Source organism: Somniosus microcephalus, unplaced genomic scaffold, assembly GCF_052327205.1.
Source record: "Somniosus microcephalus isolate GS21.2 unplaced genomic scaffold, FLI_Smic_1.0 unresolved_chr7, whole genome shotgun sequence".
Lineage (NCBI taxonomy): Eukaryota > Metazoa > Chordata > Chondrichthyes > Squaliformes > Somniosidae > Somniosus > Somniosus microcephalus.
The window spans coordinates 4,633,765-4,661,616 of NW_028225185.1; the positions used below are offsets into that span (position 1 = coordinate 4,633,765).

Sequence of the window (27,852 nt, forward strand, 5' to 3'; positions counted from 1 at the left end):
GATACAGAGTAAAGCTCCCTCTACACTGTCTCATCAAACACTCCCAGGGCAGGTACAGCACGGGTTAGATACAGAGTAAAGCTCCCTCTACACTGTCCCATCAAACACTCCCAGGGCAGGTACAGCAGAGTTAGATACAGAGTAAAGCTCCCTCTACACTGTCCCATCAAACACCCCCAGGGCAGGTACAGCACGGGTTAGATACAGAGTAAAGCTCCCTCTACACTGTCTCATCAAACACTCCCAGGGCAGGTACAGCACGGGTTAGATACAGAGTAAAGCTCCCTCTACACTGTCCCATCAAACACTCCCAGGGCAGGTACAGCACGGGTTAGATACAGAGTAAAGCTCCCTCTACACTGTCCATCAAACACTCCCAGGGCAGGTACAGCAGAGTTAGATACAGAGTAAAGCTCCCTCTACACTGTCCCATCAAACACTCCCAGGGCAGGTACAGCATGGGTTAGATACAGAGTAAAGCTCCCTCTACACTGTCCATCAAACACTCCCAGGGCAGGTACAACACGGGTTAGATACAGAGTAAAGCTCACATTAATGTTCCTGAGCCCCAACCCAAGAGGAGCCTCACCCCCGCCACCCCTTTCGGCACTACTGCAACATTTTCCCATTTCCAACAGACGTGGCCTCCCGGATTGGGATTTGCTGTGAGTGGGAAGCTGAGGTCTTGAGGTCGGAAGCTTCACTAAATTCTCCTTTGGAGTCCCCGTACCAGGTCAGATGATTCTCATCTGGGTGACGTTGGCGATGTCTCTCTGGGGTATGGGTGTCAACTGGCCTCTTGTTCCTCTCCCCCGTGTCCATGTTTCAAGTGAGCCCAGTGTTGTTGGGTGTTCAACCGTGGGGTGGCTCCCCGGCCAATCAGGATTCTCTCCTGCTGATGAGATCACGGTAAGATCGTGATCAGGAGCAGGAACCCTGGCTGATTCTTTCGATCCCGCTTTCTCCCTGTCCTTCCTCCCTCCTAAACCCTTCCTCCCTCCCTTACCCTTCCTCCTTCCCTCCCTCCCCCTTCCTTCCTCCCTCCCTCTCCCTTCCTCCCTCCCTTCCTCCCTCTCCCTTCCTTCCTCTCCCCCTCCCTCCCTCACCCTTCCTCCCTCCCTCACCCTTCCTCCCTCCCCCTTCCTCCCTCCCTTCCCCACCCTTCCTCCTTCCTTTCTTCACCCTTCTTTCCTCCCTCCCTCTCCCTTCCTTCCTTCCTCCCTCCCTCTCCCTCACCCTCCCTCCCTCACCCTTCCTTCCTCCCTCCCTCACCCTTCCTCCTTCCCTCACCCTTCCTCCCTCCCTCACCCCTCCTCCCTCCCTCACCCCCTCACCCTTCCTCCCTCCCTCTCCCCCCCTCTTCCTCCCTCCCTCCCTCTTCCTCCCTCACCCTTCCTCCCTCCCTCTTCCCTCACCCTTCCTCCTTCCTTTCCTCACCCTTCTTTCCTCCCTCCCTCACCCTTCCTTCTGTTCTCCCCTCCGCTAACACAGAAGTACTGAGACCAGTCTCCGACCTGTCCCCTTGGCTAAGACCAGCTCACAGCAACAAACCAGGGACTAAACCCCGGACTTCCTGGTCTGTTTGGCCGTCCCGTTCAGCCAGCGGGAGAGAGAGTGAGAGCCTTTGTATAAAATACGTTGGGGTTTTTTTTTGCAAAAGAGAGTGAGATGAGCAGGGAGGAGAGTTGGGGGCTCCTACTTGTGGCCCACTTCTGGAGCGCCGGGTGGGATTAATTTCTTGAACGTGAGGTTCTGGAACAGCGGCTGCAGAAACATCCCCGTGGTCCCGAAAACACAAACGACCACGAAAATCCACAGGAAGAGGCGGTCAATCACCATCGCCACGTACTTCCAGTCCTCAACAACCTGGAAGAACAGAAGAACTTGCATTTATATAGCGCCGTTCACGCCCACCAGACATTCCAAAGCATTTTCCAGTCAATGAATTACAGCAAATGAACGCGGCAGCCAATTTGTGCACAGCAAGCTCCCACAAACAGCAATGTGATAATCACCAGAATAAAGTGTTTTTAGTGATGTTGGTTGAGAGAAAATATTGGCCCCAGGACAGCCCCTGATCTTTGAAATAGTGGCACTGGGATCTTTCACCTCCACCCGAGGATAGACGGTGCCTCGGTTTAACGTCTCATCCAAAAGACGGCACCTCCGACAGTGCCCCCTCAGTATTGCCCCTCCGACAGTGCGGCGCTTCCTCAGTACCGCCCCTCCAACAGTGTGGCACTCACTCAGTACTGCCTCTCTAACAGTGCAGTGCTCCCTCAGTACAGCCCCTCCGACAGTGCGGCACTCCCTCAGTACTGCCCCTCCGACAGTGCGGCGCTCCCTCAGTACCGCCCCTCCAACAGTGCGGCACTCCCTCAGTACTGCCCCTCCGACAGTGCGGCGCTCCCTCAGTACCGCCCCTCCAACAGTGCGGCGCTCCCTCAGTACCGCCCCTCCGACAGTGCGGCGCTCCCTCAGTACCGCCCCTCCAACAGTGTGGCACTCAGTACTGCCTCTCTAACAGTGCAGTGCTCCCTCAGTACAGCCCCTCCGACAGTGCGGCACTCCCTCAGTACTGCCCCTCCGACAGTGCGGCGCTCCCTCAGTACAGCCCCTCCGACAGTGCGGCACTCCCTCAGTACTGCCCCTCCGACAGTGCGGCGCTCCCTCAGTACCCGCCCCTCCGACAGTGCGGCACTCCCTCAGTACTGCCCCTCCGACAGTGCGGCGCTCCCTCAGTACTGCCCCTCCGACAGTGCGGCACTCCCTCAGTACTGCCCCTCCGACAGTGCGGCACTCCCTCAGTACTGCCCCTCCGACAGTGCGGTGCTCCCTCAGTACTGCCCCTCCGACAGTGCGGCGCTCCCTCAGTACCGCCCCTCCGACAGTGCGGCGCTCCCTCAGTACTGCCCCTCCGACAGTGCAGCTCTCCCTCAGTACTGCCCCTCCGACAGTGCGGCGCTCCCTCAGTACCGCCCCTCCAACAGTGCGGCGCTCCCTCAGTACCGCCCCTCCGACAGTGCGGCGCTCCCTCAGTACTGCCTCTCTGACAGTGCGGCGCTCCCTCAGTACTGCCCCTCCGACAGTGCGGCGCTCCCTCAGTACCCGCCCCTCCGACAGTGCGGCGCTCCCTCAGTACTGCCCCTCCGACAGTGCGGCGCTCCCTCAGTGCTGCCCCTCCAACAGTGCGGCGCTCCCTCAGTACTGCCCCTCCGACAGTGCGGCTCTCCCTCAGTACCGCCCCTCCCACAGTGCGGCGCTCCCTCAGTACTGCATTGGAGCGTCGGCCTAGATTTTGTGCTCAAGTCTCTGGAGCGGGACTCGAACTCATAACCTCCTGATTCAGGTGAGAGTGTGACCCACTCAGCCACTGCTGAAGAGGGGATGAAACGTATTACAACCATTTGGTCTCCTCCTGCCACCCACAGCAAGTTATTAATGAGTATGAAGAAGCGTTGTGGTCCCAACACTAATCCTTGGTGGACGCCAGTGTTTACATCCCTCCAATCTCCAAAACAAACCTCCATTAACTCAGCCTCTGCTTTCTGACCTTTGCTTCCCATCCATGCCGCCACGCTCCCTTGAATACCATATGTGCCTTAACTTGACCAACAAACCTCCTGTGTGGCACTTTATCCAGTGCCTTTTAAAAGTCCATATAAACAGCATCCACTGCAATTCCTTTATCAACACCCTCCATTACTTCCTCAAAGAACCATTATATTTGTCCGACGCAACTTGGTTTTTACAAATCCGTGCCAGCCTTTCTTATTCCGGATTCATCTCCCCATCTCCCGACCCAAACTCAATCTTTCCCAGGGTCTCAAGACTGTGGAACTCCTCGCTTCCCTCATTTATCGCCTTCTGCAACCTGCCGGCTTCTTAAACACCCCCACCCCCACCCCTGCTAAGCTGGGTTGCGTCTAAGCCCCATAGAAGCTGGATTTCCCTCACCCTTCTCTCCTATTCATACCAGGCCTGGCTTCCTGCTGTCTGGGCCTTGGCCAATCCCCTTGGGTTAGGCGAACATAAGAAATTCACAGGCAGGAAAAGGCCAGCTGGTCTATGAACCCACCGCACACTCGCACCCGGGAGCAGCGAGACGAGGCACGACGCACGGCCGCCACAGGTGGGGCGAAGGGTGTGGGGGATGTGCAAGAGGCCAGAGTTACTGCCAAAACTCCCCGGGGGAGAAATTCGGAATCGCCCCGTGTGGGGCACAATTATCGGCCGGGCACAAAGTTTAGCGCTAATTATCACCTCCGACTGCAAACTTGGCTTCTATCGCTCCTGGAGGTGATTGGAGCGCTAAATCAGGCGCTACACACCTGTCTTAAGGCGCTAACGCCGAGGAGCGAGGCGCTACCTCAGAGCGCTGGCGAAGCTCATGTGATGTCAGTCAGCAATGGAACACAGACACACTGGCGCCGGCCAGTTCTTAAAGGGGAGGGTCGGTCTTGCTCTCCATCCACATCCTGCTCATTGCAGCCTTGAATCTCGGCCTGGAGAGACCTGTACATCAAATCTGCTGGAAAGAACAATGGAGAGGCCCAGGGAAAGAGCTCAGAGTGCAGCCCCCACAGTCTCTTCCAAATCGATGCAAGGAAGGTCAAATCAAAATGAACCTGCAAAGTGCTGCTCAGTACTCAAAACTCCTTCACACAGCGTTGAATCTCTCCAGAAGTCTCTCTCTCTCTCTCTCTCTCAGAATGCGTGGTGCAAAAATGTCACCGACAAAAAAAGGCAGGAAGCGGTCGCCTTTAAATAGCGCCCCCCCCGTCCCTTTCTGACAGCAAAACGCTCCCCTCAACCTGTCGTTGCTAGCGGCAGGCGGTAAGGCAGGGGGCGCCACTCAATATCCGGTCCGGGGCGTTGCGCACTCGACTGACGTCACGATCTGTGGGTGCAGGAGATCATGGCGGTAGTGTTTAGCGCTGCCACAAAATGTCTGGTCAATTTTGCGAGCGGCGCGACGCAAACATCGCTGCGCCCGGGTGCTAGTTGCTTTGCGCCCTCTTAAGGCACTAACGGGAGGCACAAAGCAACCGAATGTCCCCACCCCCCCACCCCGTATCCCCAGTTTCGCTCCGTAAACACAACGGCGCACTCACACTTTGATCATCATCCTCGCTCTGCATGTGATCGGCAATGAACTCCACCCCGTCCATCGTCTCTTCGATCCTGCGGCCGCAGGATTGCCTGCGCGGCGACCTCTTCCGATGGTCTCGCACCCCGTTGGCGCCCTCCGGCAGCTCCACAAACCGCGCCCTGTACTCGCGCACGGAGGTCCGGTTGACGAGGCAGGTGCAGGGCTGGACGGCCTCCCTGGACGGGCGCCACCTGCCTCTTCCTCCCCCTCCCGCCAACAGCCGGCACCGCTGCTGCCGCAGTCTCTGCTTGGCGCAGTTGTTCCTGGGCTGCTTCATGAAGAGGACGGTGGGCAGCTTGTCCAGGAACACCAGCTTGACCCAGAGGGGCATGGTGTGGGTGGTGGGCGAGCGATGGTGCACGTTGAGCACGCACACGCTGGTCACGATGGAGAAGGTCACCAGGACCATGGTGAACATCAGGTACTTGCCGATCAGCGGCACGTCCAGCGAGGTGGGGGGCACGATCTTGGAGATGAGGAGGAGGAAGACAGTGAGCGCCAGCAGCACGGAGATGCATAGGGTCATCTTCTCGCCACAGTCCGATGGCAGGTAGAAGACTAGGATGGCGAGGGAGGTGATGAGCATGCACGGGATGATGAGGTTTATGGTGTAGAAGAGCGGCTTCCTCCGTATGATGAAGTCGTAGGTGATGTCCACGTAGGTGTGGTCGGCCGGGTTCTCATTGCGCCGGCCCGGCAGCGCCACGATGTCCCACTCGCCGCTGGGCGTGAAGTCGTCCAGGCTGGCCACGTCCGAGCGCAGCACCAGGTCGATCTCCGTGCGGTCGTAGGTCCAGGAGCGGAACTTGAGCGTGCAGTTCTGCTGGTCGAAGGGGAAGTGCTTGACCTCGATCTTGCAGGCGCTCTTGTAGATGGCGGGGGGCAGCCAGAAGATGCTGCCGTCGTACGAGACCACTGCATTGGAGTAGAAGGACACCTCGTACGTTCCGTCGGCGCTGCGAAGGGGGAGGCAAAAAGGCGAGAGCGTCGTACGAAAGAAAGACAGACATGCATTTCTACAGCCCCTTTCATGACCTCCCAAAGCGCTTCACGAGCCAATGGAGTGTTGCAATGCAGGAAACACGGCAGCCAATTTAGGCACAGCAAGATCCCACACACAGCAATGTGATAGAAACATAGAAGATAGGAGCAGGAGGAGGCCATTCGGCCCCTCGAGCCCGCTCCGCCATTCAATGAGATCATGGCTGGTCATCCAAATTCAGTTCCCTGTCCCTGCCTTCTCCCCATATCCCTTGATCCCTTTAGCCTTAAGAAATATATCCAACTCCTTCTTGAATATATTTAATGAATTGGCCTCCACTGTCTTCTGTGGCAGAGAATTCCACAGGTTCACCACTCTCTGGGTGAAGAAATTCCTCCTCATCTCTGTCCTAAATGGCTTACCCCTTATCATTAGACTGTGACCCCTGGTTCTGGACTCCCCGACCATCAGGAACATCCTTCCTGCATCTAGTCTGTCTAGTCCTGTTAGAATTTTATAAGTTTCAATGAGATCCCCTCTCATTCTTCTAAACTCCAGCGAATATAAGCCCAATCGACCCAATCTCTCCTCATACGTCATTCCTGCCATCCCAGGTATCAGATCACCTGTTGGTTGAGGGATCAATACTGGCCCCTGGACACCGAGGAGAACCTATCCGGAGACTGTGACCCCTGGTTCTAGACTCTCCAGCCAGGGGGAAACAGCCTCTCAGCATCTACCCTGTCAATCCCCCTCAGAATCTTGTATGTTTCAATGAGATCACCTCCCATTCTTCTAAACTCCAGAGAGTATCGGCCCAATCTACACAATCTCTCATCATAGGACATCCCTCTCGTCCCAGGAATCAGTCTAGTGAACCTTGGTTGTACCTTATCATCAGGATAAATCTGTACACAGTCCTCCAGGTGTGGTCTCACCAAAGCTCTTATCCAGAGCGCAACCGACACCAGCGAGACCAGGGAGCTCGCAGTCCGGCAAACATTGCCCCGGTCTGTGTCGCGTCACCTGCTCTGCACCCGGGAAGCCTTTGCATCAATGGTTGGCCTCAGTATCCTGGGAGGAGGGGCAGTGGTGGTGGTGGTGGTGGGGGGGGGAAAGAAATCATCCCGGACTCCCGCTCCTGATCACCGTCCAGTGAATCTTGGTTGCACCTTATCATCAGGATAAAACTGTGCACAGTACTCCAGGTGTGGTCTCACCAGGATGTCTTGCTGCAGTTGTACAGGGCCTTGGTGAGACCACATCTTGAGTATTGTGTGCAGTTTTGGTCGCCTTACCTGAGGAAGGATGTTCTTGCCATGGAGGGAGTGCAGTGAAGATTCACCAGACTGATACCTGGGATGGCAGGAATGAAGTATGAGGAGAGATTGGGTCGATTGGGCTTGTACTCGCTGGAGATTAGAAGAATGAGAGGGGATCTCATTGAAACTTATAAAATTCTAACAGGACTAGACAGACTAGATGCAGGAAGGATGTTCCCGATGGCCGGGGAGTCCAGAACCAGGGGTCACAGTCTAAGGATAAGGGGTAGGCCATTTAGGACAGAGATGAGGAGGAATTTCTTCACCCAGAGAGTGGTGAACCTGTGGAATTCTCTACCACAGAAGGCAGTGGAGGCCAATACATTAAATATATTCAAGAAGGAGTTAGATATATTTCTTAAGGCTAAAGGGATCAAGGGATATGGGGAGAAGGCAGGGACAGGGTACTGAGTTTGGATGATCAACCATGATCGCATTGAATGGCGGAGCAGGCTCGAGGGGCCGAATGGCCGACTCCTGCTCCTATCTTCTATGTTTCTATGATCATGTGGGTGTCGGATGAGGCCACGAGTGACGGCCCTCCATTCCCCACTTCACCCATTAAAGGTGGGCAGAGTGGGGGGAAACGGGAGTGCAGAGGGGGACTCGTTCCCCGAGTGTCCCCTTCATCTCGTGACCTCCAGTTTGATCTTCACCTCAGTAAAGTTGTGCTGTTTCTGCCCCTAGTCATGGACAATATGGGCTCCCGAAGGGGAAAAGAACCCCTCGAACCTCAGCACCTGGTAGAAGCAGGTTGGCACCTACTTGTTATAAAGGACCACGTCCGGAAGCCAGATGTGGGTGGATGGGAGGCGAACCTTTTCTATCCCCTCGTGCTCCGCTGGATTCCACGTCAGTCGATAATCTTTCCATTCCTGGCAGAGAGAAAACTATCAAGTCAGAACGTGAGCCAAAGGAGAGGTTCCTGGGGATGCAGCAGAAAACGGGAACTCCGGCATGTGTGAGGTATGTACACATCACGGGAAAGATAGATTCTCCTGACGAATGGAACACACCACCATCAAACACTCCCAGGGCAGGTACAGCACGGGTTAGATACAGAGTAAAGCTCCCTCTACACTGTCCCATCAAACACTCCCAGGGCAGGTACAGCACGGGTTAGATACAGAGTGAAGCTCCCTCTACACTGTCCCATCAAACACTCCCAGGGCAGGTACAGCACGGGTTAGATACAGAGTAAAGCTCCCTCTACACTGTCCCATCAAACACTCCCAGGGCAGGTACAGCACGGGTTAGATACAGAGTAAAGCTCCCTCCACACTGTCCCATCAAACACTCCCAGGGCAGGTACAGCATGGGTTAGATACAGAGTAAAACTCCCTCTACACTGTCCCATCAAACACTCCCAGGGCAGGTACAGCACGGGTTAGATACAGAGTAAAGCTCCCTCTACACTGTCCCATCAAACACTCCCAGGGCAGGTACAGCATGGGTTAGATACAGAGTAAAGCTCCCTCTACACTGTCCCATCAAACACTCCCAGGGCAGGTACAGCACAGGTTAGATAGAGAGTAAAGCTCCCTCTACACTGTCCCATCAAACACTCCCAGGGCAGGTACAGCACGGGTTAGATACAGAGTAAAGCTCCCTCTACACTGTCCCATCAAACACTCCCAGGGCAGGTACAGCACGGGTTAGATACAGAGTAAAGCTCCCTCTACACTGTCCCATCAAACACGCCCACGGCAGGTACAGCACGGGTTAGATACAGAGTAAAGCTCCCTCTACACTGTCCCATCAAACACTCCCAGGGCAGGTACAGCACGGGTTAGATACAGAGTAAAGCTCCCTCTACACTGTCCCATCAAACACTCCCAGGGCAGGCACAGCATGGGTTAAATACAGAGTAAAGCTCCCTCTACACTGTCCCATCAAACACTCCCAGGGCAGGTACAGCATGGGTTAGATACAGAGTAAAGCTCCCTCTACACTGTCCCATCAAACACTCCCAGGGCAGGTACAGCACGGGTTAGATACAGAGTAAAGCTCCCTCTACACTGTCCCATCAAACACTCCCAGGGCAGGTACAGCATGGGTTAGATACAGAGTAAAGCTCCCTCTACACTGTCCCATCAAACACTCCCAGGGCAGGTACAGCACAGGTTAGATAGAGAGTAAAGCTCCCTCTACACTGTCCCATCAAACACTCCCAGGGCAGGTACAGCACGGGTTAGATACAGAGTAAAGCTCCCTCTACACTGTCCCATCAAACACTCTCAGGGCAGGTACAGCACGGGTTAGATACAGAGTAAAGCTCCCTCTACACTGTCCCATCAAACACTCCCAGGGCAGGTACAGCACGGGTTAGATACAGAGTAAAGCTCCCTCTACACTGTCCCATCAAACGCTCCCAGGGCAGGTACAGCACGGGTTAGATACAGAGTAAAGCTCCCTCTACACTGTCCCATCAAACACTCTCAGGGCAGGTACAGCAAGGGTTAGATACAGAGTAAAGCTCCCTCTACACTGTCCCATCAAACACTCCCAGGGCATGTACAGCACGGGTTAGATATAGAGTAAAGCTCCCTCTACACTGTCCCCATCAAGCACTCTCAGGGCAGGTACAGCACAGGTTAGATACAGAGTAAAGCTCCCTCTACACTGTCCCATCAAACACTCCCAGGGCAGGTACAGCACGGGTTAGATACAGAGTAAAGCTCCCTCTACACTGTCCCATCAAACACTCCCAGGGCAGGTACAGCACGGGTTAGATACAGAGTAAAGCTTCCTCTACACTGTCCCATCAAACACTGCCAGGGCAGGTACAGCACGGGTTAGATACAGAGTAAAGCTCCCTCTACACTGTCACATCAAACACTCCCAGGGCAGGTACAGCACGGGTTAGATACAGAGTAAAGCTCCCTCTACAGTGTCCCATCAAACACTCCCAGGGCAGGTACAGCACAGGTTAGATACAGAGTAAAGCTCCCTCTACACTGTCACATCAAACACTCCCAGGGCAGGTACAGCACAGGTTAGATACAGAGTAAAGCTCCCTCTACACTGTCTCATCAAACACTCCCAGGGCAGGTACAGCACGGGTTAGATACAGAGTAAAGCTCCCTCTACAGTGTCCCATCAAACACTCCCAGGGCAGGTACAGCACAGGTTAGATACAGAGTAAAGCTCCCTCTACACTGTCCCCATCAAACACTCCCAGGGCAGGTACAGCACGGGTTAGATACAGAGTAAAGCTCCCTCTACAGGAGTGGCTGCTGTCACTGACCTGTGTGAGCCAGACATTGGTGGTCATTATCTGCTCCCGTTCATGCTGAAAAACAAGATGTCAGCAGTCAATGCTTGATATTAAACATAATATTTTGGATATTTATTTCATTGCTGGGACCTGTTGTGGTTTTCCACCCTTCCGAGTCATACAGATAGTGTCTGCGTGATCCTACCTTCGCGCTGTTGTGCTGCGGAGATGCCCTCACAGTCTCTCTCTCTCTCCCTCTGTCTCTCTCTCTCTCTCACTCACTCTCTCTCTCGGTGTCTCTCACTCTCTCTCACTCTCTCTGAATCTCTCTCTCTCTCGGTCTCTCGCTCTCTCTGCCTCTCTGTGTGCGTGTGTGTGTGTCTCCCTCTCTGCCTGTTTCTCTCACAGACTTCTGAATCAGTCACTGATGCAATATAGGAAACCTTCATTTCCTGAGGTGCTTCTTCCTCCCCTCCCACTCCCTCTCTCCCTCCCACTCTCTCTCTCTCCCTCTCTTCCTGTCTCTCCCTCCCACTCTCTCTCTCCCCCCCCTCTCTCTCCCCCTCCCCCTCTCCTCCCTCTCCCACCCTCCCCCCATGTTGCGGACTGCTCTCTCCCTCTCTCCCCCTCCCTCTCTCCCCCTCCCTCTCTCTCCCCTCCTCCCCCCACACCCCCCGTGTTGCGGACTGCTCTCTCCCCCTCCCTCTCTCCCTCTCCTCCCTCTCCCCATGTTGCGGACTGCTCTCTCCCTCTCTCCACCTCCCTCTCTCCCCCACCCTCTCCCTCTCTCTCCCCTCCTCCCCCCACACCCCCCCATGTTGCGGACTGCTCTCTCCCTCTCTCCACCTCCCTCTCTCCCCCACCCTCTCCCTCTCTCCCTCTCCTCCCTCTCCCACCCTCCCCCCATGTTGCGGACTGCTCTCTCCCTCTCTCCCCCTCCCTCTCTCCCCCTCCCTCTCCCTCTCTCTCCCCTCCTACCCCCACACCCCCCGTGTTGCGGACTGCTCTCTCCCTCTCCTCCCGTTCCCACACCCCCCGTGTTGCGGACTGCTCTCTCCCCCTCCCTCTCTCCTCCCTCTCCCACACCCCCCGTGTTGCGGACTGCTCTCTCCCCCTCCCTCTCTCCTCCCTCTCCCACACCCCCCGTGTTGCGGACTGCTGTCTCCCCCTCCCTCTCTCCCCCCTCTCCCACACCTCCCGTGTTGCGGACTGCTCTCTCCCTCTCTCCCTCTCCTCCCTCTCCCACACCCCCCGTGTTGCGGACTGCTCTCTCCCTCTCTCCCTCTCCCCCCTCTCCCACACGCCCCATGTTGCGGACTGCTCTCTCCCCCTCCCTCTCTCCCTCTCCTCCCTCTCCCACACCCCCCGTGTTGCGGACTGCTCTCTCCCCCTCCCCCTCCCTCTCTCCTCCCTCTCCCACACCCCCCGTGTTGCGGACTGCTCTCTCCCCCTCCCCCTCCTCTCCCTCTCCCACACCCCCCGTGTTGCGGACTGCTCTCTCCCCCTCCCCCTCCCTCTCTCCTCCCTCTCCCACACCCCCCGTGTTGCGGACTGCTCTCTCCCCCTCCCTCTCTCCCCCCTCTCCCACACCCCCCGTGTTGCGGACTGCTCTCTCCCCCTCCCTCTCTCCTCCCTCTCCCACACCCCCCGTGTTGCGGACTGCTCTCACCACACTGATGAGCTGTGCCAGGGAGACCATGAGCTGGACGGACACCAGCTCCGAGCCGTTGGTTGCTGGGCGGATCAGCTTGTTATAATGTGCTGGGTTCAGGAGATGGATCACCAGCTGTTCTTCTGTGGAGATCGAGAATCCCCCTGAAACACAACGAAGCTGTGGTTTAGACAAGAAAAAATCCCCCCCTGGTGTTCCCACCCCGTCCTCTCCTGAAGGCACTGACTCTCACTGGGGTACGGGTCCCGTCCTCTCCTGAAGGTGCTGACTCTCACTGGGGTACGGGTCCCCTCCTCTCCTGAAGGTGCTGACTCTCACTGGGGTACGGGTCCCCTCCTCTCCTGAAGGTGCTGACTCTCACTGGGGTACAGGTCCCCTCCTCTCCTGAAGGTGCTGACTCTCACTCGGGTACGGGTCCCCATCTCTCCTGAAGGTGCTGACTCTCACTGGGGTACGGGTACCCTCCTCTCCTGAAGGTGCTGACTCTCACTGGGGTACGGGTCCCCATCTCTCCTGAAGGTGCTGACTCTCACTGGGGTACGGGTCCCCATCTCTCCTGAAGGTGCTGACTCTCACTGGGGTACGGGTCCCCTCCTCTCCTGAAGGTGCTGACTCTCACTGGGGTACGGGTCCCCTCCTCTCCTGAAGGTGCTGACTCTCACTGGGGTACGGGTCCACTCCTCTCCTGAAGGTGCTGACTCTCACTGGGGTACGGGTCCCCATCTCTCCTGAAGGTGCTGACTCTCACTGGGGTACGGGTCCCCTCCTCTCCTGAAGGTGCTGACTCTCACTGGGGTACGGGTCCCCTCCTCTCCTGAAGGTGCTGACTCTCACTAGGGTACGGGTCCCCTCCTCTCCTGAAGGTGCTGACTCTCACTGGGGTACAGGTCACCTCCTCTCCTGAAGGTGCTGACTCTCACTGGGGTACGGGTCCCCTCCTCTCCTGAAGGTGCTGACTCTCACTGGGGTACGGGTCACCTCCTCTCCTGAAGGTGCTGACTCTCACTAGGGTACGGGTCCCCTCCTCTCCTGAAGGTGCTGACTCTCACTGGGGTACAGGTCCCCTCCTCTCCTGAAGGTGCTGACTCTCACTGGGGTATGGGTCCCCTCCTCTCCTGAAGGTGCTGACTCTCACTGGGGTACGGGTCCCCTCCTCTCCTGAAGGTGCTGACTCTCACTGGGGTACGGGTCCCCTCCTCTCCTGAAGGTGCTGACTCTCACTGGGGTACGGGTCCACTCCTCTCCTGAAGGTGCTGACTCTCACTGGGGTGCGGGTCCCCTCCTCTCCTGAAGGTGCTGACTCTCACTGGGGTACGGGTCCCCTCCTCTCCTGAAGGTGCTGACTCTCACTGGGGTATGGGTCCCCTCCTCTCCTGAAGGTGCTGACTCTCACTGGGGTACGGGTCCCCTCCTCTCCTGAAGGTGCTGACACTCACTGGGGTACGGGTCCCCTCCTCTCCTGAAGGCACTGACTCTCACTGGGGTACGGGTCCCCTCCTCTCCTGAAGGTGCTGACTCTCACTGGGGTACGGTTCCCCTCCTCTCCTGAAGGTGCTGACTCTCACTGGGGTACGGTTCCCCTCCTCTCCTGAAGGTGCTGACTCTCACTGGGGTACGGGTCCCCTCCTCTCCTGAAGGTGCTGACTCTCACTGGGGTACGGGTCCCCTCCTCTCCTGAAGGTGCTGACTCTCACTGGGGTACGGGTCCACTCCTCTCCTGAAGGTGCTGACTCTCACTGGGGTACGGGTCCACTCCTCTCCTGAAGGTGCTGACTCTCACTGGGGTACGGGTCCCCTCCTCTCCTGAAGGTGCTGACACTCACTGGGGTACGGGTCCCCTCCTCTCCTGAAGGCACTGACTCTCACTGGGGTACGGGTCCCCTCCTCTCCTGAAGGTGCTGACTCTCACTGGGGTACGGGTCCCCTCCTCTCCTGAAGGTGCTGACTCTCACTGGGGTACGGGTCCCCTCCTCTCCTGAAGGTGCTGACTCTCACTGGGGTACGGGTCCCCTCCTCTCCTGAAGGTGCTGACTCTCACTGGGGTACGGGTCCCCTCCTCTCCTGAAGATGCTGACTCTCACTGGGGTACAGGTCCCCTCCTCTCCTGAAGGTGCTGACTCTCACTGGGGTACGGGTCCCCATCTCTCCTGAAGATGCTGACTCTCACTGGGGTACGGGTCCCCATCTCTCCTGAAGATGCTGACTTTCACTGGGGTACGGGTCCCCATCTCTCCTGAAGGTGCTGACTCTCACTGGGGTACAGTCCACTCCTCTCCTGAAGGTGCTGACTCTCACTGGGGTACGGGTCCCCGTCCTCTCCTGAAGGTGCTGACTCTCACTGGGGTACGGGTCCCCTCCTCTCCTGAAGGTGCTGACTCTCACTGGGGTACAGGTCCTCTCCTCTCCTGAAGGTGCTGACTCTCACTGGGGTACGGGTCCCCATCTCTCCTGAAGATGCTGACTCTCACTGGGGTACAGGTCCCCTCCTCTCCTGAAGGTGCTGACTCTCACTGGGGTACGGGTCCCCTCCTCTCCTGAAGGTGTTGACTCTCACTGGGGTACGGGTCCCCTCCTCTCCTGAAGGTGCTGACTCTCACTGGGGTACGGGTCCCCTCCTCTCCTGAAGGTGCTGACTCTCACTGGGGTACGGGTCCCCTCCTCTCCTGAAGGTGCTGACTCTCACTGGGGTACGGGTCCCCTCCTCTCCTGAAGGTGCTGACTCTCACTGGGGTACGGGTCCCCTCCTCTCCTGAAGGTGCTGACTCTCACTGGGGTACGGGTCCCCTCCTCTCCTGAAGGTGCTGACTCTCACTGGGGTACGGGTCCCCTCCTCTCCTGAAGGCGCTGACTCTCACTGGGGTACGGGTCCCCTCCTCTCCTGAAGGTGCTGACTCTCACTGGGGTACGGGTCCCCTCCTCTCCTGAAGGTGCTGACTCTCACTGGGGTACGGGTCCCCTCCTCTCCTGAAGGTGCTGACTCTCACTGGGGTACGGGTCCCCTCCTCTCCTGAAGGTGCTGACTCTCACTGGGGTACGGGTCCACTCCTCTCCTGAAGGTGCTGACTCTCACTGGGGTACGGGTCCCCTCCTCTCCTGAAGGTGCTGACTCTCACTGGGGTACGGGTCCCCTCCTCTCCTGAAGGTACTGACTCTCACTGGGGTACGGGTCCCCTCCTCTCCTGAAGGTGCTGACTCTCACTGGGGTACGGGTCCCCTCCTCTCCTGAAGGCGCTGACTCTCACTGGGGTACGGGTCCCCTCCTCTCCTGAAGGTGCTGACTCTCACTGGGGTACGGTCCCCCTCCTCTCCTGAAGGTGCTGACTCTCACTGGGGTACGGGTCCCCTCCTCTCCTGAAGGCGCTGACTCTCACTGGGGTACGGGTCCCCTCCTCTCCTGAAGGTGCTGACTCTCACTGGGGTACGGGTCCTCTCCTCTCCCGAAGGTGCTGACTCTCACTGGGGTACGGGTCCCCTCCTCTCCTGAAGGTGCTGACTCTCACTGGGGTACGGGTCCCCTCCTCTCCTGAAGGTGCTGACTCTCACTGGGGTACGGGTCCCCTCCTCTCCTGAAGGTGCTGACACTCACTGGGGTACGGGTCCCCTCCTCTCCTGAAGGCGCTGACTCTCACTGGGGTACGGGTCCCCTCCTCTCCTGAAGGTGCTGACTCTCACTGGGGTACGGGTCCCCTCCTCTCCTGAAGGTGCTGACTCTCACTGGGGTACGGGTCCCCTCCTCTCCTGAAGGTGCTGACTCTCACTGGGGTACGGGTCCCCTCCTCTCCTGAAGGTGCTGACTCTCACTGGGGTACGGGTCCCCTCCTCTCCTGAAGGTGCTGACTCTCACTGGGGTACGGGTCCCCTCCTCTCCTGAAGGTGCTGACTCTCACTGGGGTACGGGTCCCCTCCTCTCCTGAAGGTGCTGACTCTCACTGGGGTACAGGTCCCCTCCTCTCCTGAAGGTGCTGACTCTCACTGGGGTATGGGTCCCCTCCTTTCCTGAAGGTGCCGACTCTCACTGGGGTACGGGCCCCCTCCTCTCCTGAAGGTGCTGACTCTCACTGGGGTACGGGTCCCCTCCTTTCCTGAAGGTGCCGACTCTCACTGGGGTACGGGTCCCCTCCTCTCCTGAAGGTGCTGACTCTCACTGGGGTACGGGTCCACTCCTCTCCTGAAGGTGCTGACTCTCACTGGGGTACGGGTCCCCTCCTCTCCTGAAGGCGCTGACTCTCACTGGGGTACGGGTCCCCTCCTCTCCTGAAGGTGCTGACTCTCACTGGGGTACGGGTCCCCTCCTCTCCTGAAGGTGCTGACTCTGACTGGGGTACAGGTCCCCTCCTCTCCTGAAGGTGCTGACTCTCACTGGGGTACGGGTCCCCTCCTCTCCTGAAGGTGCTGACTCTCACTGGGGTACGGGTCCCCTCCTCTCCTGAAGGTGCTGACTCTCACTGGGGTACGGGTCCCCTCCTCTCCTGAAGGTGCTGACTCTGACTGGGGTACGGGTCCCCTCCCCTCCTGAAGGTGCTGACTCTCACTGGGGTACGGGTCCCCTCCTCTCCTGAAGGTGCTGACTCTCACTGGGGTACGGGTCCCCTCCTCTCCTGAAGGTGCTGACTCTCACTGGGGTACGGGTCCCCTCCTCTCCTGAAGGTGCTGACTCTCACTGGGGTACGGGTCCCCTCCTCTCCTGAAGGTGCTGACTCTCACTGGGGTACGGGTCCCCTCCTCTCCTGAAGGTGCTGACTCTCACTGGGGTATGGGTCCCCTCCTTTCCTGAAGGTGCCGACTCTCACTGGGGTACGGACCCCCTCCTCTCCTGAAGGTGCTGACTCTCACTGGGGTACGGGTCCCCTCCTTTCCTGAAGGTGCCGACTCTCACTGGGGTACGGGTCCCCTCCTCTCCTGAAGGTGCTGACTCTCACTGGGGTACGGGTCCACTCCTCTCCTGAAGGTGCTGACTCTCACTGGGGTACGGGTCCCCTCCTCTCCTGAAGGTGCTGACTCTCCCTGGGGTACGGGTCTCCTCCTCTCCTGATGGTGCTGACTCTCACTGGGGTACGGGTCCCCTCCTCTCCTGAAGGTGCTGACTCTCACTGGGGTACGGGTCCCCTCCTCTCCTGAAGGTGCTGACTTTCACTGGGGTACGGGTCCCCTCCTCTCCTGAAGGTGCTGACTCTCGCTGGGGTACGGGTCCCCTCCTCTCCTGAAGGTGCTGACTCTCACTGGGGTATGGGTCCCCTCCTCTCCTGAAGGTGCTGACTCTCACTGGGGTACGGGTCCCCTCCTCTCCTGAAGGTGCTGACTCTCACTGGGGTATGGGTCCCCTCCTCTCCTGAAGGTGCTGACTCTCACTGGGGTACGGGTCCCCTCCTCTCCTGAAGGTGCCGACTCTCACTGGGGTACGGGTCCCCTCCTCTCCTGAAGGTGCCGACTCTCACTGGGGTACGGGTCCCCTCCTCTCCTGAAGGTGCTGACTCTCACTGGGGTACGGGTCCCCTCCTCTCCTGAAGGTGCTGACTCACACTGGGGTACGGGTCCCCTCCTCTCCTGAAGGTGCTGACTCTCACTGGGGTACGGGTCCCCCCCTCTCCTGAAGGCGCTGACTCTCACTGGGGTACGGTACGGGTCCCCTCCTCTCCTGAAGGTGCCGACTCTCACTGGGGTACAGGTCCCCTCCTCTCCTGAAGGTGCTGACTCTCACTGGGGTACGGGTCCCCTCCTCTCCTGAAGGTGCCGACTCTCACTGGGGTACGGGTCCCCTCCTCTCCTGAAGGTGCCGACTCTCACTGGGGTACGGGTCCCCTCCTCTCCTGAAGGTGCCGACTCTCACTGGGGTACGGGTCCCCTCCTCTCCTGAAGGTGCCGACTCTCACTGGGGTACGGGTCCCCTCCTCTCCTGAAGGTGCCGACTCTCACTGGGGTACGGGTCCCCTCCTCTCCTGAAGGTGCTGACTCTCACTGGGGTATGGGTCCCCTCCTCTCCTGAAGGTGCCGACTCTCACTGGGGTACGGGTCCCCTCCTCTCCTGAAGGTGCTGACTCTCACTGGGGTACGGGTCCCCTCCTCTCCTGAAGGTGCTGACTCTCACTGGGGTACGGGTCCCCTCCTCTCCTGAAGGTGCTGACTCTCACTGGGGTACGGGTCCCCTCCTCTCCTGAAGGTGCCGACTCTCACTGGGGTACGGGTCCCCTCCTCTCCTGAAGGTGCTGACTCTCACTGGGGTATGGGTCCCCTCCTCTCCTGAAGGTGCCGACTCTCACTGGGGTACGGGTCCCCTCCTCTCCTGAAGGTGCTGACTCTCACTGGGGTACGGGTCCCCTCCTCTCCTGAAGGTGCTGACTCTCACTGGGGTACGGGTCCCCTCCTCTCCTGAAGGTGCTGACTCTCACTGGGGTACGGGTCCCTCCTCTCCTGAAGGTGCTGACTCTCACTGGGGTACGGGTCCCCTCCTCTCCTGAAGGTGCTGACTCTCACTGGGGTACGGGTCCCCTCCTCTCCTGCAGGTGCTGACTCTCACTGGGGAACGGACCCCTCCTCTCCTGAAGGTGCTGACTCTCACTGGGGTACGGGTCCCCTCCTCTCCTGAAGGTGCTGACTCTCACTGGGGTACGGGTCCCCTCCTCTCCTGAAGGCGCTGACTCTCACTGGGGTACGGGTCCCCTCCTCTCCTGAAGGTGCTGACTCTCACTGGGGTACGGGTCCCCTCCTCTCCTGAAGGTGCTGACTCTCACTGGGGTACGGGTCCCGTCCTCTCCTGAAGGTGCTGACTCTCACTGGGGTACAGGTCCCCTCCTCTCCTGAAGGTGCTGACTCTCACTGGGGTACGGGTCCCCTCCTCTCCTGAAGGTGCCGACTCTCACTGGGGTACGGGTCCTCTCCTCTCCTGAAGGTGCTGACTCTCACTGGGGTACGGGTCCCCTCCTCTCCTGAAGGTGCTGACTCTCACTGGGGTACGGGTCCCCTCCTCTCCTGAAGGCGCTGACTCTCACTGGGGTACGGGTCCCCTCCTCTCCTGAAGGTGCTGACTCTCACTGGGGTACGGGTCCCCTCCTCTCCTGAAGGTGCTGACTCTCACTGGGGTACGGGTCCCCTCCTCTCCTGAAGGTGCTGACTCTCACTGGGGTACGGGTCCCCTCCTCTCCTGAAGGTGCTGACTCTCACTGGGGTACGGGTCCCCCTCCTCTCCTGAAGGTGCTGACTCTCACTGGGGTACGGGTCCCCCTCCTCTCCTGAAGGTGCTGACTCTCACTGGGGTGCGGGTCCCCTCCTCTCCTGAAGGTGTTGACTCTCACTCGGGTACGGGTCCTCTCCTCTCCTGAAGGTGCTGACTCTCACTTGGGTACGGGTCCTCTCCTCTCCTGAAGGTGCTGACTCTCACTGGGGTATGGGTCCTCTCCTCTCCTGAAGGCGCTGACTCTCACTGGGGTACGGGTCCCCTCCTCTCCTGAAGGCACGGACACTCACTGGGGTACGGGTCCCCTCCTCTCCTGAAGGTGCTGACTCTCAATGGGGTACGGGTCCCCTCCTCTCCTGAAGGTGCTGACTCTCAATGGGGTACGGGTCCCCTCCTCTCCTGAAGGTGCTGACTCTCAATGTGGTACGGGTCCCCCTCCTCTCCTGAAGGTGCTGACTCTCACTGGGGTACGGGTCCCCCTCCTCTCCTGAAGGTGCTGACTCTCACTGGGGTACGGGGCCCCTCCTCTCGTGAAGGTGCTGACTCTCACTGGGGTACGGGTCTCCTCCTCTCCTGAAGGTGCTGACTCTCACTGGGGTACGGGTCCCCGCCTCTCCTGAAGGTGTTGACTCTCACTGGGGTACGGGTCCCGTCCTCTCCTGAAGGTGCTGACTCTCACTGGGGTACGGGTCTCCTCCTCTCGTGAAGGTGCTGACTCTCACTGGGGTACGGGTCCCCTCCTCTCCTGAAGGTGCTGACTCTCACTGGGGTACGGGTCTCCTCCTCTCGTGAAGGTGCTGACTCTCACTGGGGTACGGGTCCCCTCCTCTCCTGAAGGTGCTGACTCTCACTCGGGTACGGGTCCCCTCCTCTCCTGAAGGTGCTGACTCTCACTGGGGTACGGGTCCCCTCCTCTCCTGAAGGTGCTGACTCTCACTGGGGTACGGGTCCCCTCCTCTCCTGAAGGTGCTGACTCTCACTGGGGTACGGGTCCTCTCCTCTCCTGAAGGTGCTGACTCTCACTGGGGTACGGGTCTCCTCCTCTCGTGAAGGTGCTGACTCTCACTGGGGTACGGGTCCCCTCCTCTCCTGAAGGTGCTGACTCTCACTGGGGTACGGGTCCCCTCCTCTCCTGAAGGTGCTGACTCTCACTGGGGTACGGGTCTCCTCCTCTCGTGAAGGTGCTGACTCTCACTGGGGTACGGGTCCCCTCCTCTCCTGAAGGTGCTGACTCTCACTGGGGTACGGGTCCCCTCCTCTCCTGAAGGTGCTGACTCTCACTGGGGTGCGGGTCCCCTCCTCTCCTGAAGGTGCTGACTCTCACTGGGGTACGGGTCCCCTCCTCTCCTGAAGGTGCTGACTCTCACTGGGGTACGGGTCCCCTCCTCTCCTGAAGGTGCTGACTCTCACTGGGGTACGGGTCCCCTCCTCTCCTGAAGGTGCTGACTCTCACTGGGGTCCGGGTCCTCTCCTCTCCCGAAGGTGCTGACTCTCACTGGGGTTCGGGACCCCTCTCCTACAGGTGCTGACTGTCACTGGGGTACGGGTCCCCTCCTCTCCTGAAGGTGCTGACTCTCACTGGGGTACGGGTCCCCTCCTCTCCTGAAGGTGCTGACTCTCACTGGGGTACGGGTCCCCTCCTCTCCTGAAGGTGCTGACTCTCACTGGGGTACGGGGCCCCTCCTCTCCTGAAGGTGCTGACTCTCACTGGGGTACGGGTCCTCTCCTCTCCTGAAGGTGCTGACTCTCACTGGGGTACGGGTCCCCTCCTCTCAAGGTGCCGACTCTCACTGGGGTACGGGTCCCCTCCCCTCCTGAAGGTGCTGACTCTCACTGGGGTATGGGTCCCCCTCCTCTCCTGAAGGTGCTGACTCTCACTGGGGTACGGGTCCCCTCCTCTCCTGAAGGTGTTGACTCTCACTGGGGTACGGGTCCCCTCCTCTCCTGAAGGTGCTGACTCTCACTGGGGTACGGGTCCCCTCCTCTCCTGAAGGTGCTGACTCTCACTGAGGTACGGGTCCCCTCCTCTCCTGAAGGTGCTGACTCTCACTGGGGTACAGGTCCCCTCCTCTCCTGAAGGTGCTGACTCTCACTGGGGTACGGGTCCCCGTCCTCTCCTGAAGGTGCTGACTCTCACTGGGGTACGGGTCCCCTCCTCTCCTGAAGGTGCTGACTCTCACTGGGGTACGGGTCCCCTCCTCTCCTGAAGGTGCTGACTCTCACTGGGGTACGGGTCCTCTCCTCTCCTGAAGGTGCTGACTCTCACTGGGGTACGGGTCCCCTCCTCTCCTGAAGGTGCTGACTCTCACTGGGGTACGGGTCCCCTCCTCTCCTGAAGGTGCTGACTCTCACTGGGGTACGGGTCCTCTCCTCTCCTGAAGGTGCTGACTCTCACTGGGGTACGGGTCCCCTCCTCTCCTGAAGGTGCTGACTCTCACTGGGGTACGGGTCCCCTCCTCTCCTGAAGGTGCTGACTCTCACTGGGGTACGGGTCCTCTCCTCTCCTGAAGGTGCTGACTCTCACTGGGGTACGGGTCCCCTCCTCTCCTGAAGGTGCTGACTCTCACTGGGGTACGGGTCCCCTCCTCTCCTGAAGGTGCTGACTCTCACTGGGGTACGGGTCCCCTCCTCTCCCGAAGGTGCTGACTCTCACTGGGGTACGGGTCCCCTCCTCTCCTGAAGGTGCTGACTCTCACTGGGGTACGGGTCCCCTCCTCTCCTGAAGGTGCTGACTCTCACTGGGGTACGGGTCCCCTTCTCTCCTGAAGGTGCTGACTCTCACTGGGGTACGGGTCCCCTCCTCTCCTGAAGGTGCTGACTCTCACTGGGGTACGGGTCCCCTCCTCTCCTGAAGGTGCTGACTCTCACTGGGGTACGGGTCCCCTCCTCTCCTGAAGGTGCTGACTCTCACTGGGGTACGGGTCCCCTCCTCTCCTGAAGGTACTGACTCTCACTGGGGTACGGGTCCCCTCCTCTCCTGAAGGTGCTGACTCTCACTGGGGTACGGGTCCCCTCCTCTCCTGAAGGTGCTGACTCTCACTGGGGTACGGGTCCCCTCCTCTCCTGAAGGTGCTGACTCTCACTGGGGTACGGGTCCCCTCCTCTCCTGAAGGTGCTGACTCTCACTGGGGTACGGGTCTCCTCCTCTCCTGAAGGTGCTGACTCTCACTGGAGTACGGGTCCCCTCCTCTCCTGAAGGTGCTGACTCTCACTGGGGTACGGGTCCCCTCCTCTCCTGAAGGTGCTGACTCTCACTGGGGTACGGGTCCCCTCCTCTCCTGAAGGTGCTGACTCTCACTGGGGTACGGGTCCCCTCCTCTCCTGAAGGTGCTGACTCTCACTGGGGTATGGGCCCCCTCCTCTCCTGAAGGTGCTGACTCTCACTGGGGTACGGGTCCCCTCCTCTCCTGAAGGTGCTGACTCTCACTGGGGTACGGGTCCCCTCCTCTCCTGAAGGTGCTGACTCTCACTGGGGTACGGGTCCCCTCCTCTCCTGAAGGTGCTGACTCTCACTGGGGTACGGGTCCCCTCCTCTCCTGAAGGTGCTGACTCTCACTGGGGTACGGGTCCCCTCCTCTCCTGAAGGTGCTCACTCTCACTGGGGTACGGGTCCCCCTCCTCTCCTGAAGGTGCTGACTCTCACTGGGGTACGGGTCCCCTCCTCTCCTGAAGGTGCTGACTCTCACTGGGGTACGGGTCCCCTCCTCTCCTGAAGGTGCTGACTCTCACTGGGGTACGGGTCCCCTCCTCTCCTGAAGGTGCTGACTCTCACTGGGGTACAGGTCGCCTCCTCTCCTGAAGGTGCTGACTCTCACTGGGGTACGGGTCCCCTCCTCTCCTGAAGATGCTGACTCTCACTGGGGTACGGGTCCCCCTCCTCTCCTGACGGTGCTGACTCTCACTGGGGTACGGGTCCCCTCCTCTCCTGAAGATGCTGACTCTCACTGGGGTACGGGTCCCCCTCCTCTCCTGACGGTGCTGACTCTCACTGGGGTACACATATGTTTCCGGGTATAACACTCCTGTATATATTATAATAACACACTGTATGTTACAACTTATAACTCTCTTAGTTGATGGTCTGATCTGCTTATCCACGTCTATCTGAATCGCACCATAGCCAGTGGCCATCTCTATTGCGGAGAGGGGTCAATCTGTCCGACAGCCCAATAACTATCAGCGGCCCCTGTCACAGCCAGGGAACGCGCTCATTAATCGTTCAATTGCTGGCTCTTTGCCCAGTGCGTTCTGTCACATTGTGTTGTATCGGGAGCCCTTAACCACATCACTGCAGAATGAGGAGAGACACAGGCTTAGAATGAAAGGTTGAACATCATCCTGGCTCATTAGATCTGGTTTCCATGGCGTCCGGTTTCCATGGGGCTCCCACAACAAACCGGTTTCACAGACTCCAGGATTAATGTAGTCTGACTCTCTCCTTTGAGGTCTCTTGGGACCTTCGGAGAAGAAAAAATGTTTTCAATCTCTTTCATACCTCACCACCAACTTGAGAATATAATCCAGGCCGACACTTCCAGTGCAGTACTGAGGGAGCGCCGCACTGTCGGAGGGGCGGTACTGAGGGAGCGCCGCACTGTCGGAGGGGCAGTACTGAGGGAGCGCCGCACTGTCAGGGGAGCAGTACTGAGGGAGCGCCGCACTGTCGGAGGGGCAGTACTGAGGGATCACCGCACTGTCGGAGGGGCGGTACTGAGGGAGCGCCGCACTGTCGGAGGGGCAGTACTGAGGGAGCGCCGCACTGTCGGAGGGGCGGTACTGAGGGAGCGCAGGACTGTCGGACGATCAGTACTGAAGGAGCGCCGCGCTGTCGCAGGGTCAGTACTGAGGGAGCACCGCGCTGTCGGAGGGGCAGTACTGAGGGAGCGCCGCACTGTCGGAGGGGCAGTACTGAGGGAGCGCCGCACTGTCGGAGGGGCGGTACTGAGGGAGTGCCACACTGTCGGAGGGGCAGTACTGAGGGAGCGCCGCACTGTCGGAGGGGCAGTACTGAGGGAGCGCCGCACTGTCGGAGGGGCAGTACTGAGGGAGCGCCGCACTGTCGGAGGGGCGATACTGAGGGAGTGCCACACTGTCGGAGGGGCAGTACTGAGGTAGCACTGGACTGTCGGAGTGGCAGTACTGAGGGAGCGCTGCACTGTCGGAGGAGCAGTACTGAGTGATCACCGCACTGTCGGAGGGGCAGTACTGAGGGAGCGCTGCACTGTCGGAGGAGCGGTACTGAGGGAGCGCTGCACTGTCAGAGGGGCAGTACTAAGGGAGCACTGCACTGTCGGGGGAGCAGTATTGAGGGATTGCCGCACTGTCGGAGGGGCAGTACTAAGGGAGCGCCGCACTGTCGGAGGGGCAGTACTGAGGGAGCGCAGGACTGTCGGAGGGGCAGTACTGAGGGAGCGCTGCACTGTCGGAGGAGCAGTACTGAGGGAGCGCGGCACTGTCCGAGGGCCAATACTGAGGGAGCGCCGCACTGTCGGAGGAGCAGTACTGAGGGAGCGCCGCACTGTTGGCGGGGCAGTACTGAGGGTGCGCTGCACTGTCGGAGGAGCGGTACTGAGGGAGCACTGCACTGTCGGAGAGGCAGTTCTGAGGGAGCGCTGCACTGTCGGAGGAGCAGTACTGACGGTGTGCCTTTCTGTTAGAAGGGCAGTACTAAGGGAATGCTGCACTGTCGGAGGAGCAGTACTGAGGGATCGCCGCACTGTCGGAGGGACGGTACTGAGGGAGCGCTGCACTGTCGGAGGAGCAGTACTGAGGGAGCGCCGGACTGTCGAAGGCGCAGTACTGAGGGAGCGCCGCACTGTCGGAGGGGCAGTACTGAGGGAGCACAGCACTGTTGGAGGGGCAGTACTGAGGGAGCGCCACACTGTCGGAGGGGCAGTACTCAGGGAGTGCTGCACTGTCGGAGGGGCAGTACTGAGGGAGCGCCGCACTGTCGGAGGGGCAGTACTGAGGGAGCGCCTCACTGTCGGAGGAGCAGTACTGAGGGAGCGCCGCACTGTTGGAGGGGCAGTACTGAGGGATCACCGCACTGTCGGAGGGGCGGTACTGAGGGAGCGCCGCACTGTCGGAGGGGCAGTACTGAGGGAGTGCCGCACTGTCGGAGGGGCGGTACTGAGGGAGCGCCGCACTGTCAGAGGGGCAGTACTGAGGGAGCGCCGCACTGTCGGAGGGGCAGTACTGAGGTAGCACTGAACTGTCAGAGGGGCAGTACTGAGGGAGCGCCGCACTGTCGGAGGGGCAGTACTGAGGTAGCACTGAACTGTCGGAGGGGCGGTACTGAGGGAGCGCTGCACTGTCGGAGGAGCAGTACTGAGTGATCACCGCACTGTCGGAGGGGCAGTACTGAGGGAGCGCTGCACTGTCGGACGGGCAGTACTGAGGGAGCGCCGCACTGTCGGAGGAGCAGTACTGAGGGAGCGCGGCACTGTCCGAGGGCCAATACTGAGGGAGCGCTGCACTATCGGAGGGGCAGTACTGACGGAGGGCTGCACTGTCGGAGGGGCGGTACTGAGGGAGCACCGCACTGTCGGAGGGGCAGTACTGAGGGAGCGCCGCACTGTCGGAGAGGCGGTACTGAGGGAGCGCCGCACTGTCAGAGAGGCGGTACTGAGGGAGCGCCGCACTGTCAGAGAGGCGGTACTGAGGGAGCGCCGCACTGTCAGAGAGGCGGTACTGAGGGAGCGCCGCACTGTCGGAGGGGCGGTACTGAGGGAGCGCCGCACTGTCGGAGGGGCGGTACTGAGGGAGCGCCGCACTGTCGGAGGGGCAGTACTGAGGGAGTGCCGCACTGTCGGAGGGGCAGTACTGAGGGAGCGCCGCACTGTCAGAGAGGCGGTACTGAGGGAGCGCCGCACTGTCGGAGGGGCGGTACTGAGGGAGCGCCGCACTGTCGGAGGGGCCGTCTTTCGGAGGAGACGTTAAACCGAGACCCCCCTCTGCCATCTCGTTCCATCTGAGCCTGAAGGTGGGGACAGGACGGAGAGCGGATGCAAGTGGGATGTCCGGGCCTTGTGATGGAACCCTTTAAGATTCTTGCCACCTGATCTTTTGAGACGAGGTCTAACCCAGGGGAAAGCCTCAGGGTTTCAATTGCTCGGTTTAAACTGGGCCAATAACCTGCAATAATAAACTGAAAATGCTGGGCACACTCAGCAGGTCAGGCAGCAAGTGTGGAGAGAGACACAGAGTTGAGGTTGGTGCTGGTCGCCCATCGACCAGAAACATTTAACTCTGTTTCTCTCTCTCTCTCTGTGCACAGATGCTCAGCATTTCCCGTTTTATATCCGCAGATGTAAGCTAGGGGGTGGGGGTATTTTTGATTTGCACACTCACGATTCTTGTTTGCATTTCACACCCAGCACATTGCAAGATTTTCTCGGGGAGATAGGGAAGGGAAGGGGAGGGGAGGGGATGGGGGAGATGTGAAACATGCAATCGCGTGCGAAATGAACAAAGGATAGATTGCAGAGAGACTCACCTGTCAGGCCGGCCAGGACCCAGATGCACATCACGAAAGCCATTTCTGCCCAGCCAGCCTTTGGCTGACATCTGCCCTGGGGTCCCTGAGCCCTGCGGCCAGGTGAGAGGGACCACAGCTCCAGCCCAAGGCTCAGGGCCGCCATGGGTGGAGAAGGGGGGGATGTGGAGGCAGAGGAGGTGCAAAGTGTTTTTTGGGGGTGCGGGGGGGGGGGGCGGTTGTTGTGCTGGGACGCCGACTGGTGCTGTGGTTTTTTTTGCTGCTGAATCTTCGCCCCCAACTCTGGCTCGTCTTCAGCGGTGCAGCTGAATGGAGAGAGGCTGCAGGAGGAGGAGGAGGAAACACTAAATCCACATCTCCATCATTCGCAGCCAGACCCAGCTGACTGCTCCTCGCTAACATTGACCAGGAGTTGGAACATTAACCTGCTGGAAGATGCCCTCCCTCTCTCTAAATTGTGACATGTGTCCTCATTGCTAAGGTCAAAGAAAGACTTGCATTTCTATAGCGCCTTTCACGACCACCGGACGTCCCAAAGCGCTTTACAGCCAATGAAGTACTTTTTTTGAAGTGTGCTCACTGTTGTAATGTGGGAAACGCGGCAGCCAATTTGCGCACAGCAAGCTCCCACAAACAGCAATGTGATAAATGGCCAGATAATCTGTTTTAGTGATGTTGGTTGAGGGATAAATATTGGCCCCAGGACACCGGGGAGAACTCCCCCCTGCTCTTCTTCCAATAGTGGCCGTGGGATCTTTTACGTCCACCTGAGAGGGCCGACGGGGCCTCAGTTTAATATCTCATCTGAAAGACGGCACCTCCGACAGTGCGGCACTCCCTC

At 59.1% G+C, this 27,852-nt stretch overlaps 1 protein-coding gene across 1 annotated transcript; it reads right to left on the reverse strand.

Annotated features, from left to right (window-relative positions):
• Window positions 1-1,424: 1,424 nt before the first annotated feature.
• Window positions 1,425-27,311, reverse strand: LOC147086413 (neuronal acetylcholine receptor subunit beta-2-like). Its single transcript, XM_085978502.1, has 6 exons — window positions 27,012-27,311; window positions 12,343-12,488; window positions 10,704-10,733; window positions 8,222-8,331; window positions 5,115-6,108; window positions 1,425-1,866 (listed from the first exon to the last, which is right to left on the reverse strand). The coding sequence occupies exons 1-6, from the start codon at window positions 27,154-27,156 to the stop codon at window positions 1,696-1,698; spliced, it is 1,596 nt and encodes a 531-aa protein (XP_085834628.1). The 5' UTR covers window positions 27,157-27,311; the 3' UTR covers window positions 1,425-1,695.
• Window positions 27,312-27,852: the final 541 nt, after the last annotated feature.

Coding starts and splice junctions, on each gene's coding strand:
- LOC147086413 (XM_085978502.1), bottom strand. CDS start 27,156: ATGGCGGCCCTGAGCCTTGGGCTGGAGCTGTGGTCCCTCTCACCTGGC. Junction 10,734..12,342: donor TGGCACAGCTCATCAGTGTG/GTGAGAGCAGTC, acceptor GAACGGGAGCAG/ATAATGACCACCAATGTCTG. Junction 1,867..5,114: donor GCGAGGATGATGATCAAAGT/GTGAGTGCGCCG, acceptor CTGTTCTTCCAG/GTTGTTGAGGACTGGAAGTA.